This window comes from Rhipicephalus microplus, chromosome 10 (genome assembly GCF_043290135.1).
Source record: "Rhipicephalus microplus isolate Deutch F79 chromosome 10, USDA_Rmic, whole genome shotgun sequence".
NCBI classification, from domain to species: Eukaryota; Metazoa; Arthropoda; class Arachnida; order Ixodida; family Ixodidae; genus Rhipicephalus; species Rhipicephalus microplus.
The window spans coordinates 17,187,165-17,205,083 of NC_134709.1; the positions used below are offsets into that span (position 1 = coordinate 17,187,165).

Here is a 17,919-nt window from a genome sequence, read left to right on the forward strand (position 1 = left end):
GAGTGTATGTCCATCAGCATACAATTTATTATTGTTTTCTAGCACGAGACATCTGTTTTTGTAGCATCATGAGTTATATATCAGCCATGAATTTGTTTCTGCCCTTGGAACCTGTGGTTTTCCCTTTTTGCTTCATACAGTATTCGTGGTTAGTCGCAGTCATCATCTGTCATATTGGGTCTTGACAATTCAGGTGATACAGTATGCAGTTAGCACTGCACTTTTCTATGAATGTTTTTCCTTTCAATAAAATGACAGTTACGAACATGCACTTGTCCTTGTGTGTCCTTTTTTCATCACTGTTAGTGTTGCACTACCAAATCATCAAAAAGGAACCAAACCAACTGGCCCAAATATCAACGCTCTTAAAGGACATGAAAGCAGGTAACCTGAGGCAGGTAAACGACTTGGCAATCGGTGATATCAGGGTCCAATTTCTCCAGCTCTCCATAAGCAATGCGGGTCAGCAAGTCAGGAAGACCATTGTAAACACGCTTCTCTGAAAGGTACAGGCGAACATCAGCAACAAGCATTCGCAACGCAAGTGAGCATTGCACCCCATAACAGTAACTTCACACTTACTCTCGTCAAGCGTGCTGTCGATGCCCCGGTTGACGACAAACCTTTCTGTCGCCTGCGATTCCTCAAAGTCGAGCTAGAGTGGAAAGGGAAAACGAAGGGAGGCTTACTCAATTTTCGCTGCCTCCCAATGTAAAATACGCAAGTCGTACCCTCTCCATAGTGCTGAGAAGCATTAGAGAACTTTCTTTTGTCACTGACAGTGTTTTTTCTCATAGCAAGCAACCGTATAGCAGCACTAAAGAAGCTTTAGCTAAATTTCACAACTATTATAATGACCTTTGAAATTCCTGCATATATGACATAGTTTTCTGTCTTAGCATCAGTAATGGCTGGAAGGTAAATTTCCTTATTGCCAATGATAATGTCCAGAGCTTGAAATCTCGTAGGATATAGGGATTAATACAGTGAGGCTGTATAAGTTTACCCATGCCAACATCGTCATCATCACAAAGAAGAGAAAGAAGAAGATCATCACAAAGCAGTGGCAGTAGTAGAAGTAGTAGGATTAGTAGCAGTAGTCATAGTCGTAATACACTGAGACTTTAGTACAACAAAATAGCATCTTACAGAAAAATATGTTTGTGACATCCAAAAATTTGTCATAAAAGTACATTCCTGACACTATATATACTGCAAACTTTTTCATTCACCTCATTATAACCAATATTTCATTGCATCTGGGATCATTGTATCGAGGTTCGAGTGCAATAGTAGTAGCAGAAGTAGTAGTAGTAGTAGTAGTAGTAATAGTAGTAGTGGCGGCAACGGTGGTGGTAGTAGTAGTAGTAGTAGTAGTAATAGTAACAGTAGTAGTAGCAGTAAAGGACGGGGAGGAAGGATTATGCAGGTCACATGACTACAGGGAGGGGGAGTTAATGAAGACACAAATAAAATGAAAATGAGATAAAATGGCGACCATAAAGATAACCTTAAGTACAAAATACCCGGAAAGCAATTCACTTCAATTATTTGCCTTAATTAGAAACCTTAATTAATTGTGATAAACCAAGGTAAGGCGTCTGGGCACATTAGAGAGTCATGTAGGTAACAGGGAGTGCTCACTAGGCAGGATTTGGCCGTGGGATGCGAGGCATTACCGTGAAATGAAGCGTTCACTGAAACCCCAATGCCTGAAATGGCAAGTCCCATGATTTCACCAGAAACCGCATCGCATGGCATGAGGCATTGGCTGAAACATTATTTCCCGAGCCAACAAGTCACACGAGTTTGCTTGCTTTGCCCAAGTGTAAAGCACCCATACTTCAAATCTAGCAGCGACATTATAGCACAGCGTGATCTCGCTAGCTAATCACATACGCTCATACACTTGCACCCTCACCAACCTACTGTTTTATTTCATAAAATTTGCGGAATGTTTTTTTTTTCTCTTTTTCTAATAACATCCTTTCAAAGCCCCCTGGGATTCTCGCAATCGACACCAACAAACCTGCCAATGCATCACATAGACTGGGGGAGCAAGCCAATAACAAATACTATAAAATCTCATTGACACGATTCTGCCCAATACAATTTATGGCCTAATAACTACATTTTTCTAATTATTTCCGGTCAATTCCCTTTGAAAAAACAATGAATTTTCCTGCATTTGATACGATGACATTATTGCATAAAGTTAGATGATACGACCAAGAAAATCTATATTGGCTAAATACAGTAGACTCCCCTTACAGTATAATACAGTAGACTCCCTTGCTAAATACAGTAGTAAGTACAGTAGACTCCCTTGATCGAGGTCCCTCCAAGGGACCTCGATCATTTGTTCGTATTATCAGGAGTTCGTGTTATCAGAAGTACCCACAAAAACCAAACGCTAACATGCCAACCACACCTAAATATGTTGCTTGAAAACACTGAATGAAGTAGACTTACAATGGGGAGGAAAGGAACAAGAAAAAGCGTTTATTTCACTCAACTTTATAAAAACTACGCTTCCAAGGAGAGTATGTAGACTAATCTAGCGACTACTCGATTTCACGATTTAATACTAAATATGCTCATGAATACATTTCCACTACATTTTAACAATAAAACTGTAGCACTACCCTTACTTCACCTACAGGCTAGGGGGTGAGGGAGATACCAGCTTTATGCGCTGACCTTTCTTTTCCACTTATCTTGCTTTCGTTATCCACGTCACAATTAGCTTTCGATATCCTTTGAGCTTTGGCGCCAGAAGTCCTCGCACTCTCTCTCTCTTTTTTTTTTTTTTCATTTTGCTTTCTCAGTTTTCCACCGAGACTATAATGTTCGTTTTGCCGAATATTCGTCTTTGTTGGTTGCTGTGAGAGTTCGTCTTAACAAGAGAGTTCTGTTACGCGTTTTCTTTTTTTTTTTTTGCAATGAATCTAAGTTTTAGATTTATTTGCCTAGGCAAAAAAACACCAGGCCTGCGGGGAAAGCGCAGCACAGTCACAGCGAAAGTTAGAAGAGCGGCCTTTCAGAGCCTTTTCCAAACACTCATTGGGTAACTGCTGCAAGCACACTTGCTTGATACCCACGACAGCATTAGTAATAAAAATTTTAGGGTACTAGGCTGGCGTTCGCTATGCTATTTTTCGTCACTTTTCTGAGAAGCGTGGTATCCGCTAAACACTTGCAAGGAATTTTGTGCCCATTGTTCATGCAGTGGCTGACGACGATAAGAAATTATGCCTGAAGTGGGTAAGTGCCACAGTTAATAGGTGAACAACAACATGCTCTTGTGATAGATTGGAGCATTGGACGAGCCACTCGCTAAGCTATTCGCATTGTGCAATGACTGGTTGTTCTTTTGCTGTCTTAAAGCGCTTTATAAGTCGTATTAACGCGATTGCTTTCCCGACATCAAGCCTGCCTAAGGCAAATTTGCCAGCAAGTCCCAAGCACCGGCGTGGCTCGGTGGTAGAATACTGGGCTGGCACCCAGTGGGCCCGGGTTTGAGCCACACTGTGTTATTGATGCTAGGTTTCTTTTTTTAATTTCGTGCGATGCGGTTACGACCACTGGTGGCAACGGTGGCGGCGACACGGACAACTGCGCCTGATTTAAGTTGTGATCTCATAACAGCTTTCGCTGTAAAATGATTGAGGCCCATGTGCTTAGATTTAGGTGCACGTGAACGTGCCCGAATGTGCACCTAAATCTAAGTACATGGGCCTCAATCATTTTTGCTTCTGCCGAAAATGCGGCCGTGGCGCCTGGGATTCACTGTTCACAGCAGGCGATGCACTCGAACCCATGCACGAGCTTCACAGTTTCGTCATGAACGCAGAGCTGAGTCAACAAACTGCATCTGCTTTTTTTTCTTTTCAGAAAAATGTACTCCTAGATGTTGAAAAGAAGACAGCGAAGTGCGTGCTGACCAACTATTTTAATGCTACCCAATAATAGTGAGTTGCTGATGGAGTACGCATACTTGTCTCCTTATTTAAATCTGTTTGATTAATACAATTTTTACATAATACGTCTCATTTTCCGATTCCCGAGAAGCGAGATTATCCTGTAATGCTGTAAAAAGTAGTGTGCAACTACAATGAGGCGACGTTTTCGTATCACCTCACTTTTCGCTCAGCCAAGCAGGTCAATGTATATATGTCGACTCACTGTTTTCTTGATGAGGGCGGTGATTCGCAGAAGGTCCTCGATTTGTAGGGACGTCATCTGAGCGGGAAAAAGATGACACAGCACAGCTGTGAAACACAAGAGCCCAGGCAATAGCGCGGTAAAGTGTTCCTGCCATCCTGCAAACTTTTTCAAGTTCACTAATTTCAGATGGAAACGAAAATGGGTAATACCACACACTTTTTTCATGTTTACCTCGATTACCCGCATTACAAAAATATGCCTTCTTTGGTAATGGTTATTTGCCTGCACAATAGCACACTATTTAGGAACTTGCCCAAAGCAAGTATCCCTGTGGTGTATGGTACAGTGTCTTGCTTTGCTGCCAGGAGACAGAGCAGGCCTAACGTTTGCTTAGTGTAAGCTTAGCTTGTGCAAATCTTCGAGTGCTTCGAATATTCAAACAAATATTACAGTATTTGAATTTAAATTATTGGGAATTTCGAAGTATTCGAAATGAACGAATAGGTTCATAGGTGGAGAGTACGGGGGCTGGGGGGCTCGGGCCACCACCGGAGTGGTTCATGATGGGCAGAGCCCCCCCTGGTGCTGGGCCGGATAATTTCTAATAGCTTGGCTTAGGCTCTCATCCATTGCCAACAGACTGTTGGCCATCCTGTTTTGTGGCTATTTCATTGGGGGCTGTTTATGCCCTTTCCTTTTTCTTTCAGGCATTTCGGATCATGGGGCAGTAATAAGTAGGGATGACACAAAAACGCGGCATCCATACAACTCTTGTGCAAAATTAGTACGGGATGTATGCATCAAGAAAATGAAAGTTTTGTTTTATACACATTTGTTCATGGCTTTCTTAACACTTTCAAAAATATCTCTCGCTGTGCGTGTGTGTCAGCGTGTGTGAACCCACTGCAAAGATGGTTTCACTGCAGCGGCAAGGGCGCTACGTCATGAAAATCGCTAATAAAAAAATCTTACTGCCACAAAGCCTCACATGAGGGCTAAATGAACATATTGCTCTCAAATAAATTCATCATTTTTGAAGTTAAGAAGCTTGCTATACAGGCTTACATGCTTTTAGTATAGTGAATTTAAAAACTTGACATATTTTACAGGTTATCACTGGCATTGTACAGAAAGTGATATCCTGCTACTATTCACAGTTTTTTTCCATGTCCTTTGAACCAAAAGGAATGGCATTCGCACATGCCTTGTGTCGATATTTTGAAGATATTGTGCGGGTTTAGTTGGGTCATGACAAATACGACCATTTTCCAGGCGTGTACGAATCGTGAATTTTAATTTCGAAGCCAATTCGAAGCAAATCGTAATATTGGTCGAATAGTTCTGAATCGAATTCGAATAGTATATATCACATTGTAAAGGAAAATGGGTCTATTCGTCATCACCCAACTAACCTGCACAATATCTTTAAAATATTGAAATAAGGCCTGAGGATATGCCTTTTTCTTATTTTCCTTCAAAGAAAGTGGGAGCGACTTTGACTAATAGCAGGATTTTACTTTCGGTAGAGTGCAAGTGATAACCTCTAAAATATGTTATGTTTTAATATTTCATATAATTAGGGCATATAAGTCGGTATAACAAGGTTTTAAGCTTAACAAAATCATAAATCGATGTGTGGGCAATATGTTCAATTAACTTTGAAGCGAACCTTTAAAATCAGTGCGAATTTCTCTCGGATAGGTGCTTTCACAGCTTAACGCCACTTTACAGCAGTAAAACCACCTTTATAAAGAGTCGCGTGCAGAGTAACATACACCTAAACAAATGCTTTCACGGCTTCGCACCCTCCATTGCAGTGAAACCACCTTTACAAGAGGTTACGTGCAGACTTGTATGCAACTATTAGTTCATATTAAATAGATTGAAATCTTCAATATTTTAAATTCAAATTGAAGCAAATTTAAATACAGTAAAATATTCATTTGAATATTCAAAGCATTCCAATATTTTCACCAGGCCTACCATTTTTTTTTCTATAATATGTTATATTATTCAAATTTGATCTGAAATCATTTCACTCACTTCGAACAAAAATGTACCATTTGCACAAGCCTAACGTAAGCAACTGCGAATTTCCAACCATGCTTAAAATTATAGGATTAGCTAGAATAGTATCTGAAGTTTACAAGAAATTTGGGTGGCTCAGCAGGCACTTTAACATTTCTGTGGTGACCTATGAAGAACTGTCTGCAAATGTGCCAAACTAAATCAACATTATGTCGAGGCACTCATTCTATTGCAACAAAAATAATGTTAAAATACATAAAACTGGGAGTTCTGTAGTAATCAATCTCAGTTCAATTGAACTCAGATACACGATTACACTGAAGTCATCCATGTTCTCTTTTTGCTTGAATAAAAGCAAATATCAGGTTAAACATACCATGTAAATTTGTTTTCGGCAATGTTTATTTCAAGCAAACAAAAATGATACATTCAAACCTTATCATAACGATCATAGATATAACAAAATATCAGTTATAATGAAGTAAATAAAAAAAGCATTGCAATAGATACAGTGTTAGAAATGAGCTTTATAACAAATTTCAGACACAACGAACTTATTATCTTGTAAGATGGAACTTGTTATAATGAGGTTTGAGTGTACTGAAAAGGCTCATAGAAAGCAATGCGCAAAACGGCTCGTCGAACATGCTAGTGCCCTTAGCAAAATAATTATGTTCAACAGTATGCTGCAAAAAGAAGTTAAGGGGGCCGACTGGTCTTTGGGACCAAGAAGTGACAAAAAAATTCATTTTTTTTAATTGACATATTTGGTTTCTACAATTATTTTTCTATTTCTCTGCAAACTTTCACACACCAGCTGTGTGCCTTAAGTTTTTTTCAATTTTTCTCAAGAAAGTAAATTTACGACTGTTCAATTTTGAGGTTTCCATATCTCTGCAGCTAGGACAAGTACAACAATAATATTTTTTTTGCAATGGAAACCTGTATATGTGTATAATGCAAATATGGGAGCAGAATTTAGAGCACAAGCCTTCTTAATTAATTACTCATCAAAATTGTAACACATCTCCTACAGCTTTTGAAAATGAATATTTCATTTTGCTGTAAAATAACCAAGAAAGGTCTAAAAACAAAAAAAAAACTCTTGCATACTTTCACTCTATAGTCATTAGCCAATGTTGGCATACCTCAAATATCACTTTAAATTAAGCACTCATACAAGCCTCAATGTATATTGCTTTTTTTTAAACACTAGTGAACACAACTAGCAAAAACAAGTGATGTTCGCAATTGCACAGAAAGCGTATTATGGGGTTTGGATGATGTGGTGAGCAGCAGTGCAAGGCCAGGAGCGTGAGGCTCACCTTCACGAGGATGTCGATGTTGCACTCCGGCGAAATGCTGGAGTGGCAAATGCCGATGATGGAAACCACATTTACAAAGGTCTGCAAGAAAAGGAAAAGATAATGTGTCAGCCAAGCTAAGTTGAAAATACTCATAAGCTGTCTTCCATCATAATAAAAGCAGCCTGATAGTCGCATGGTTTCCAAGTTCATTATCCAGCTATCCTTATACAAGACAGGCAAATGTTTCACACTCTTCTCGAGCCATATTGTGGAGGCTACTAACAGCTTGAGGAATCCAATGCCCACATCAGCATGTCGTGTTGCAACAAAACAACACCACGAATGCGTAATACGTACATCAGTCACCCATTCATGTATAATTTTATTACATGATACCGTACTTGGAGGTAGAGCAGAACACTTTAAAAACACCAATGGCTTCAATGTTTGGATCAGCGTAAACAAGATTCGAAAAGACAGCATCAGCAAATTCTATCCCCTGTCGTGTTTCCAGCATGCATTGCTAGCAGTGTAGATACAATACTCAAATGTAATGGGTCATTGTACATCATCACTCAGTGATAATGTACAATAGGGCCAGGGCCGAGCATACACTGAATACAAACTGTTCAGGAAACAAAAATTTTGTCTCCAATGTACTGTAGCAGTCAAGAGGTAACAACAGGGTTTTCCCAGGAGAAACTTTTTCTACCTTGTATGTATCTATAGAAATCGCACGAGCAAAGAGTTAGAAATGAGCATTCTGTCAAAAAAAAAAAAAAAAGTAATTGGCGATTGTAGCCACACCCAGCCGTTTAGATGAAACTGACACCACTTGTCAACATGCCATGCAAGATGCCTGAGCCATTGACATGAACTGATACTTTCTTTGTTGTTATAGACTGCATGATATTTCTCACTCCAAATAGAACTCTTACAATCTGAATAAAAGGTAGATTCTCGTATACCTGTCACTAGAAACTCTTTTTTCAACCAGTTATCAAACAGCTGCAATGTAACTCACATGTGCACCTGCTTTGAGAGAAGGATGACATTGAACTGAAGTTCTATGAACATTGCATGTAAAATTAAAGCAGAAATAACACACAAACACAGCCCCTTTTGTCTTCATAGTGCCATTTGTACATCTGAGATGCACGGCTCAACAAAATTGAAAACTTTTAAGACACTACTATAACAGAGTCTGTGAATGTTGGGATGCTATAGGAACAGCTTGATATATTGTCCAAATTAGGTAATTGATTTAATAGAATGCACTGGAATGCACTACAATGCGCCACTGTAGGAAACAGTGTGCTAGTGTAATTGAAGGCTGATTATGCACCTTGTAGAACGTCTTCCATTCGTTCACGGTGGCAGCAGCTTTGCTCATCCGCATGAGAATCCCCTTTAAAAAAAGACAATGTAGAGAATTGTGCTATATTATTGATATCACTGCAGTGAGCATGTTTCTTTCTTGCAAAATATGGAGATAGACATTCACAAGTGCCAGTTTCAAGAGCCCTAACATGGTTTTAACACTTGTGGACCTGGATGGACAAAGACACTAATGAGACCTGTTGTACATTTGGCACTGACAAATAAATAAAGTTTACACTGAGAAGACATTACATGTTCGCTGCTAAAGTATTGTCAAAAGAGCCGGACTTCCTGTCATCAGGTAATCGAAGCACGGTTGCATGATGATCCTCGTCGCCATGAACGCTGTGCGCTGTTTTCATAGTCCCAATCATGACCCATACAATTTTCCGGTTTGAGCAACAGGATAGACTATTGGTGCTTTTGCATCTTCTGGTCCATAACTTTCTATGGTATGCGGCCCCCAACGTTGAGCATTTCAATCTGTCTTTGTCTTCATCGTTTTACTTTTATAGTTTTGTTCGTTGTACTATGTATTGTTTCCCACCCCTGATAAAATGTCCATTCTCGCGCCCTTTGGGTGAATGAAAATTTAGTACCACTCAAACTGTAGGAAACTGAGAGAACTACATAATACTATATTACAATAACAGAGAGAGGTGGGCTAGTTGGTAGGTAGTATTCATGTTAAAGAGATGGGACGTGCAAACACAGACACAAGAGAGACACCACAAGCGCTGGCGTTTATGGAGTATGAGTTCGTGCCTGCACGCCTTGCGTCTTTGACATAATTTCTTGCGATTTCCCTTCCTAATTTTCCTTGCCTCTCCCTCTCTAGCAACTTCAGCTCGGCAGATAGTCTCGCAAGAAAAAAAAATGTAACTCCTATGCACAGTACCAATATTAGAAGCTAGCCAAATCAGACATACCGACACATCTCTGACGTTTCCCAAGCATTCTCGCAAGCTGTTGACAACGGGCTGGTTGTTTGGAATGTTGAAAAAGGCGACAGTGGCCTGCCTTGACTGGAGGACACTTAGATCTCGCGTGGGTCGGCAGAAAAGCTTTCTGCGACCAAATAGAAACAACAAAAGTTGTTGCATTCTACAAACAAACGCTGGAAACAGTTAGGCTCTCGTTTCTAAAAAGACACTTCATCTACAAACAGAGTTTCCATACTAACTCTCTAGGCTAGCGTATTCAGCACATCATAAAAGCATTTCTTTCTTTCTTTCGTGAGAGTGAGTGGTTTGCTAAGGTGCAACGATGCTCCAAATTTGCAACCACCCTGTACTCAACAGTAGTGATGGTAGCGAAAGCGAACTAATAGTATGCATCACTTTCACAGGAGCTCAATAAACTACAGCTTTGGCTGGTTAGTACATAAAGTCTTTATAACTGATCGATTATGCAACATCTCCCCTCACATATTCTAGGATGATGCCATTTCCTCTAATGAAAATATTTGGCTATCTGGCGTTATGCATATAATTACTAAGTAGTTCTCGATACAATGCTCACCTCAGCTCCCTTGATCCTACCTTCGACCTGCAGCGATTGAACTGACCTATGAGGAGTCAGAGAATAAAAACAATAAAAGTTAAAGCTGATAGTACTATGAATTCTCAGTCAGCTACATCTGACAGGGTGCAGCTTTTCTTAAGTGAGGAAGAATTAAAACATTTCCGAAACCACAATGAAACAGCGGTATAGGCTTTTGATATTATGATACAGTAAAAGCTCGTTGATTGAAACTCAGCGGACACAAGCTTACACTCGATTCGAACTCTACTGCACTCTGGTACTATTATAAGTAGTGTAAAACATCTTTTATCATGATGGTTAAAAATCAGCTGTATTACGCACTATTTCTGTTTACAATGCTGCCTCCTTGTATGGGGCACAATAACATAAAATATTAATGAGCTGTGTACACTACAAAAACATATTTTACAAGTTATTGAAAATATGCCTTATATAACTCACTCTGTGCTACTTTTCAAAGCAAATATTATATTAACAATGCATAGCATTGAAATACTTCCGAAAATAAAGTTATGTCAGCATAACTTTCATCATTGACAATTTCTGGCGAAGGGCACACTTACGAAACTAGAAGAACCGTGGATGACAAAGGTTTTACAGGGACTGATTATGGCATGCGAGAACAACCTTAACTGATTGCAGACTTCTTAAATCATCACCCTACCATCATAAATATGGTATAAGAAACGATGCACATGAACTGCGTAAAAAAGATAGCTGCAATATTTGTACCAATTCAAGAATAATTATCTTTTTTTTTATTGCTCCAATCTGTAGTATCTACATTTCTGTAGTGGTCTTGGACATCTGTACTATGCTTGTATAATTGTATTCATCTTGTGTATTCATTATCAAATATGTTTAGTAAATGTAATCTAGTGTATGTATTGATATTTTCTTATGAAACAGCCTCTGTTATTTCGGTCATGTGCATCTAGAAAGATAAGTGACACTCAGTCAGGCATTTGTGGTTTTTTGTCGCCCTCCTAGACAGGGCATATGTACAATTTATTATTTATCATTGCCTGAAATGATTATGAAATATAAGTAACTGATACTATGGTCTCGCCCCAGCCCTATGGGGGAAAACTTCCAATCATTTGAAAGTGTTGGCATCCGCAGCATTTAATTCGAGCGGCAAAACCACTGGCTTTTATCCCTCCTCACGAAAGTCAGCCTAGATTGATCACCAATGTGTTGCAAAAACGAAAGCGAACCAAATTTACTAGAGATGCAGAACAACAAAACAGCAGTACTCCTCCACAGATGAGAATTTAGACTTTGTGCTCGAGCTCTTGGGCAAACTAGAAACTATGCTCGTGGAGTCGCGACAGAAGTGCAAGGAAATGTAAATTACTCATTACATTTAACTTCAATTGCATCACATTGGCCTACTTAAATTATTGTGTTTTAGGACATAAATGGCCTCATATATGTCGACACTAAGGCTCACTGCTCGCATGAACGCATGTTGCTGCTTGCGTCTGGCATACGACTGGCTGATCGACTGATTCTCTTTGCTGACAGAGCTTCACGATCTTAATCTACAAAACCACTTGCACCAAACACGTAGCATCGCTTAATTCTTGATAATGAATCAGGAGGTCGCTTTTTTCAGTTCTGCGCATGCAATGTGCCACGATGTGGGTTTGTGCTAGCGTGAACTTCCTAATTCGAACTCCACTTAATTCAAACAATTTCAAGTCTCCTTCTAGTTCAAATTCGCAAGCTTTAACTGTAGTTACAGTCAATTAAACGTGACAACTTTCATTTCATTGTACTTTACCGCAAAAGAAAATCCAGTTTTGCGAAATTCGGAGTACTGTAGTACCAAACCGCCCAACACCATCTGCAGTACTATGCCTACTCACGACCTCCAAGACTGCTAACAAAAGATATAAAGTCTCCAGTAACAATTTTTGCATAATTCAGGCAATGAAGCATTCAGTCATTACTACAGGTTGGGAAACTAACAAGCTGACTCATTCAGACACAAACTGTTTGAGTTTCAAAGAGCCCGGCCAAGTAGACATTCAGCGAGTCTGAATGAGTCCCAAGAGGAGAAAAAAAACTTTTTTGGAGCAAGTCTGAAAAAGTTCTGTTAATATTTGCTGACCAGCAGTTACATAAGCTCCAAAAGACATAAACCATAAGTACTAGTTGCAGAGCCTCACCAAACAAGGAGAGCCCCTCCTTGCCAGCAATGCCGAATTTGTAGACAGAAGGGTGCCACTCTTCCTTGAAGATCTGCAGGCAGCTGTAGATTGCACCAAAGAATGAAAGACACATTTACCAGTGAAACAGGTGTGAAAGTGGGGCATTTCAATTCAGACTAAAGGCTCATTAGCACCGTTGACTTGCAGTAGTCACACGACCAAAGTGCTTACAAATAATTGAAGATGGTTGCTTTGTTCAAGAAGCACTGTATTGGCTCAATAACTCGCTGCTTAATTTTTCAAGTCCAACGACTGCAGCTGCAAAGCTCGCGAGCCAATCGGAAGTGCTAGAACAGGATGTATGCTTACTTTACAATGCAATGGCGATGTGAACAGACGTGAACACGACCAAATGCGAGGCATACTGCCTTCACAAAAGACAGGTTGTGCAGGCCAGCAAGAACATCGGCTGCCGCGATTTGATTCGTGGCTGTCAATTGCAACCATTCAAGTGATCTTTGTCATTCGCTGGTGTAAGTGAGACATAACCAGCCATAAAACGGTTTATCTTACCCTAGAGTCATCTGGCTGATGCGAATGCGATCCCTCCTGGAAAAAAAAAAAAGCTGTACTGAGAAGCTTGGGACAACACAGACAAAATCTTAGTTTCCCATGATAATCACCAGAGGCAAGCACAGTGCTGGCATTGTGCGGCTACAATGAACACAACATGCATCTGACCTGACATATATTTATGATGATTCAAAATCTAGATGGGAGCCAACAGATGGAAACACGTAGTGGGATAGTCAGGGTGAACAGTGGAAGTGCCTCAGACAGGCTGACCAACGTTTTGATAAAAGGACCTATCTTTGTCAAAGGCACCTTGTCATTTCTGGGGTGTTGGTTTTAAGGGTGTTAGCAGTGAGTAGTAGTTTTAAGTAGTGAGTAATAGTTAAGTAGTTATTAAAAACTAACACGCCAAGGATGACAAGGTGCCTCTGACAACGATAGGTCCTCCTATCGAAACGTCGGCCAGCCTGTCTGAGGCACTTCCCCTGTTCACCCTGACTATCCCACTTTATGATGATTTAAAAATTTTAGAGCACTTTTAAATCCCTAAAGAACAGCAAGGCAACAAGATTATGAAAATGCACCACCACTGCAAGCTGTCGCTTTTACAGTGCAATATTCATTTGAAAGCATTCGCTTTGCAAAGTCACAGAAGTGTTCAAAGCCAGAAAAATAAACCTTAGGCACATTCTTGAATCTGTGTGCTTCTGGCTGGATGCTTACACTAGCACTATAGAGTTTCTTCGAGTAAATTGCATGCAACACTCGCTCGCATGAGTGATGGGAAATCATTGAACAAGTAATATCGCTGGAGCCGATGCTTCAATACACCAATATAGCCAGGAAATGGTGGGAAATCACGAGAAATCACATAGTACAGCAGCCGAAAAACAATTTCTGGCTATGTCACTGCTTTTTTGGCTATGATACACCCTCTCTCTCAACCTCAACTGAAGAAGAGAAAATCTTGTACTCAGTTGCTGCTCACCATGTGATGCCTTCTTGGAGACTTACAATGGCACAATTTTTCTCAACCCCTACGGAATCATGACGGAGTGTAACAGCTCCCCTCGCAACCTTTACTTGTCCACATGAACAAAAGCCCAATACAATATAAATAAAAGCCCCCCTCCTTTCCTTTCCTCTTACTCCCCCACTTTGCATGCTAATTCAGTACAATACTCTTTTGAAGAATCTCCCATTGCTTCCGGCCTCTGTTTTTTTCTGAATCCATCTTGTTTATATTTCTATCGCGTAGTTTTTGTTTTTGCTCTTTTTATTCTTTATAGACATCTCTGTGTGTGTGTCTAATATGAATATTATTTACACTATATTTTACAATATCTTCTAGTTGTCTCTTTTGTATTAGTTGATTGTTTATTTGCTATTACACTATGTCAATACTGTTGTTTAATGAACTTTGCTGTGAAGCTGTTGCTGAGCAAAAAAGTGTCGCGGCTTTGTCAAGCTGTCTCTGACAGATATTTCTGCGCCTCCACTGTCTGTACTCTACAAGGCAGGAATAAAGAATTTGAATTTGTAAGACACATGCGGCAAAACAACAACAAAGCAATGTCTTCAGAACCTTGCGAGCACTGTGTGACGTGCATTCGAAACTATCAATTGCTAAGATGCAACACAGCTGTATAAGTGGCTAAAGCATCTTTTGAGTGCTTGAAGACGATGCTGAAGTATGAATGAGGGTTCCCAGTTTTCTTCAGGTGACTGCCTGCCACATTACCATTAAACCATTCACATTACAATGAAAGTTCCAGCCTTTTTTTTTGTTATGTGCTATTCAGATGTACTGCTTTGTGCTTCACAAGTAAGTGCGGATAGTCTTTCTCGTGGAGTACAGGTGCTATTGATCTAACTTTCGCAAGTCTGCAGAACTGAACAAAAGTAATGACCAAATGAGCTTTCACAAAAAGTGCCATGTGAAGTTGAGTAAATTGATATTTGATTTAATCCACTAACAATCATAACAGCCTAGACCAGGGGAAGTTGATAAAACTGATATTTGATTTATTGTACTGACTGCCATAACAGCCCAGAATCCCTCAATCAGGGGCCCCATGCAGAATGCAAAGAAGATTTCTGCGACCTCGAGGGATAAAATCCTGAAAACTCCTATGAAGTAAGCATAATAAAAAATTAAAGTACTCACAAGCTGCATGTCACAATGTCTCGAATCAGATTGCTGTCCTGTGAGCTTTGGAGGCAGTCAAGCTTGCATTGGCTAAGATAGTTTAGCAAGGCACCAGCAGACCTAACCTGGAAGAGTCCAAGCAAGACCATAAAGTTTCTATTGAGCCAACTAATCCATATTAGCGAACCAAGACTCATAAGGCCCCTCCCCTCCTTATAACCATGTTTTTGGCGGTAAATATGTTATGCGGCACATTAACACTTATTGCGCTTTACAAACCCTAGAATGAGGCCATTTAGGTGGGAATCGTACTTGCAACATCATGTTCACCTGCAGAAAGTCAAAGTCACCAAGTCATTTTGACGATAAAAACCAACAGCCATCACTTGCTAGTGTTCACATTTTATATCAACCCACAATTTGAATGGCGGAGCTTATTAATAAAAGTCACAAGAAAGAACACAAAGCTTTTTTTGGTTCGAGTACTACCTATTTCTCAATGTACACAAAAGTACAACTAGAATCACAAGTTTACAACATTACAATACATAGAGAAGCATTTGTTCATGATTTTATCGCAGAGTTTCTTGAATGTCTTCGTAATAAGTTTTAATCAGCAACAGTAACGCACAGCGCTATTTTTTCTGCATTCAGACAACTCAGTTTCAATATAAGGTTGCACGTCCCTTGAGAATATACTAGTTGTACTTAAAGTAATCACAGCACTCATCTCAATTGCATGAGAAACAAAATCTTGCTATTTCGGTAGGAAGCGCACAACTTTTACACGAGAACAGGAGAGAAGAGACACAAAGTCTTACAAAGTCTTACCATGGCAATGGCATTGAAGTCAATTAACGATGCCATGTAGACATAGCGTGCCTCGTCAGAGAGTCCACTCGGCATGTTGGGCAATGTCAAATACAGAAGCCTGTGCCGGCTGGGTTCGTATGCTGTTAGGAGTACGAGAAGACAGTATTTAGGCATGAGCGTATGTAACTGTAATGTAAAAACTAGCCTCACCAAAGTCCTTGAAAGGAAGAGTACGAACAACCTCCTTGTTGTAGGACCTCGTGTTCGACGAAGCTTTGTCGGGTGACACTGAGAAATCGGATATGTAAGTACTCACTGCACGCCACTGTGAAAGCCAAGCTGGCACTTACAGAAATCGTTGATGGCCTTCATCAGTTTCTCGTCGGACTTGGCACTCAGCAGAACACAAGAGGGCCTGACTTCTCGCAGCACTTAAGATATGAAATCACATTAGTAAACAAACAAAGCGTCACAACCCAAGTTGTCCCCAAACGAAACGTACCGGAGAACAAAAGGGAGTGTACCGGTGGTAAATCTTCTTGGTCAGGAATGAGGTACATTTTGCAAGTGCTGCTGTCATAATAGGCAGCTCCAAACCTTCTCGATGACCATGCGAGGCTGAGAATGACCTTAACAATGCGTTAAAAAAGGAGAAAAAACCATGTGTGTAGGAGGGCCACGAGAAGTCAACGGGCGTAAGCATACCTGCGAAGGGTCGTCGTCACTTGTGGTGATTTCATTCTGTCTATCAGCCGTTGCCACAGTTGACAATGTTGTGCTTTGCATGGCGTTGGCGAGTGAATGCACAACAAACGGTTTCAATAACATTTAACTATTGCAAAGGAACACTGCATGCAACGCGATTGTGATTCGGGCAATCCGCACAGCTCACACTGCCTCTTATAGGTTGCAGACGAAAAAAAAAGAGAATGATCGAAATTCGGAAGCATCGGATAATCGTTTGCCGAATTGGTGAGAAATGCTAAAAAAAATCGCACGGGAGACTGTTTATTTCAGTAAAAACAGGTAATTTATTTACAGAAGTACACTTCTACAGACAGCAGTACGAGCGGCGGGCCATCAATCCAGAGTCCCTGAAAAGAACATCAAATCTCGTAATTTCAACTGTCATTGTTACTAGCTTGCCAATGACTTAAACAGCGCACAGGTTTGAGCACGAACCTTCCAAAAAAGCGAACGCTTCGACAGCTTCGACAGACGAATCTGCGAAAGGTGAAAACGATCGGCGACACTCAGTTTAGCATGCAGTACACTCCACCAACTCCTACCACGCGATGAAAAAAAAAAAAAAAAAAAAAACACGGAGCATTTACACGCACCAACGTCCTTCTTTTGCATAGTTTTCTTCTTCGCTTGTCGCGTGAAAGTGTACGCTTCTTTCGCCAGGGAGGCAACGAACAGTTCCTGCAATCATAGCGGGTGCATCGCAGTACACACACGCGAAATTTCTACGCGCATCGAATAAGCGATTAAAACTCACCGTGGCTTTCGCGACGAGAAACACGGCCTCTTGACTGGCGAGCCCAACATCGGGGTCGAGTTTCATGATGTTCTTGACTCGTGACAAAGGGAAACGGCACAGCTTTTCCACTTTTTCCGCGTTGTTAGCGCCGTCTTGCTCGGCATTTTGCTCGGTTTCCATACTTGCGGACATTTTCGCGCTCCCGCTAGTCGCTCGCCAAGGTTAGCAGCACATCATCCGTCTACAATCAGTGCCTCCTACAATTAACCGCTTTCACATAATAATACAGTACTTTTCTTTTGAATGCAAGTTCAAATA

General features: G+C 40.4%; 2 protein-coding genes across 5 annotated transcripts in view; both read right to left on the minus strand.

Annotated features, from left to right (window-relative positions):
- The window catches only part of LOC119181836 (mutS protein homolog 5-like), a 39,455-nt gene extending 22,424 nt beyond the window's left edge, over positions 1–17,031 (minus strand). For 3 of the 4 annotated variants that reach the window (XM_075875135.1, XM_075875136.1, XM_075875133.1), the window contains exons 1-15: positions 16,824–17,031; positions 16,621–16,747; positions 16,469–16,549; positions 16,329–16,406; positions 16,137–16,258; positions 15,324–15,430; positions 13,157–13,192; positions 12,602–12,684; positions 10,404–10,449; positions 9,812–9,950; positions 8,848–8,910; positions 7,521–7,601; positions 4,186–4,242; positions 583–655; positions 390–499 (exon numbers count right to left, since the gene is read on the minus strand). In XM_075875135.1, coding sequence (XP_075731250.1) covers positions 390–499; positions 583–655; positions 4,186–4,242; positions 7,521–7,601; positions 8,848–8,910; positions 9,812–9,950; positions 10,404–10,449; positions 12,602–12,684; positions 13,157–13,192; positions 15,324–15,430; positions 16,137–16,258; positions 16,329–16,406; positions 16,469–16,549; positions 16,621–16,747; positions 16,824–16,946 — 1,326 coding nt within the window. In that variant the 5' untranslated portion in view covers positions 16,947–17,031. The remainder of the gene's footprint in view (positions 1–389; positions 500–582; positions 656–4,185; positions 4,243–7,520; positions 7,602–8,847; positions 8,911–9,811; positions 9,951–10,403; positions 10,450–12,601; positions 12,685–13,156; positions 13,193–15,323; positions 15,431–16,136; positions 16,259–16,328; positions 16,407–16,468; positions 16,550–16,620; positions 16,748–16,823) is intronic. The other variant, XM_075875134.1, reaches the window with a different exon arrangement.
- Positions 17,032–17,125: 94 nt separating this feature from the next.
- LOC119181331 (DNA polymerase epsilon subunit 4) lies at positions 17,126–17,897 on the minus strand. The gene is made up of 4 exons (XM_037432546.2): positions 17,620–17,897; positions 17,459–17,543; positions 17,301–17,342; positions 17,126–17,212 (listed from the first exon to the last, which is right to left on the minus strand). Exons 1-4 carry the CDS (start codon positions 17,791–17,793, stop codon positions 17,199–17,201), a joined length of 315 nt encoding a protein of 104 aa, XP_037288443.1. The 5' UTR covers positions 17,794–17,897; the 3' UTR covers positions 17,126–17,198.
- Between the last annotated feature and the right edge of the window lie 22 nt (positions 17,898–17,919).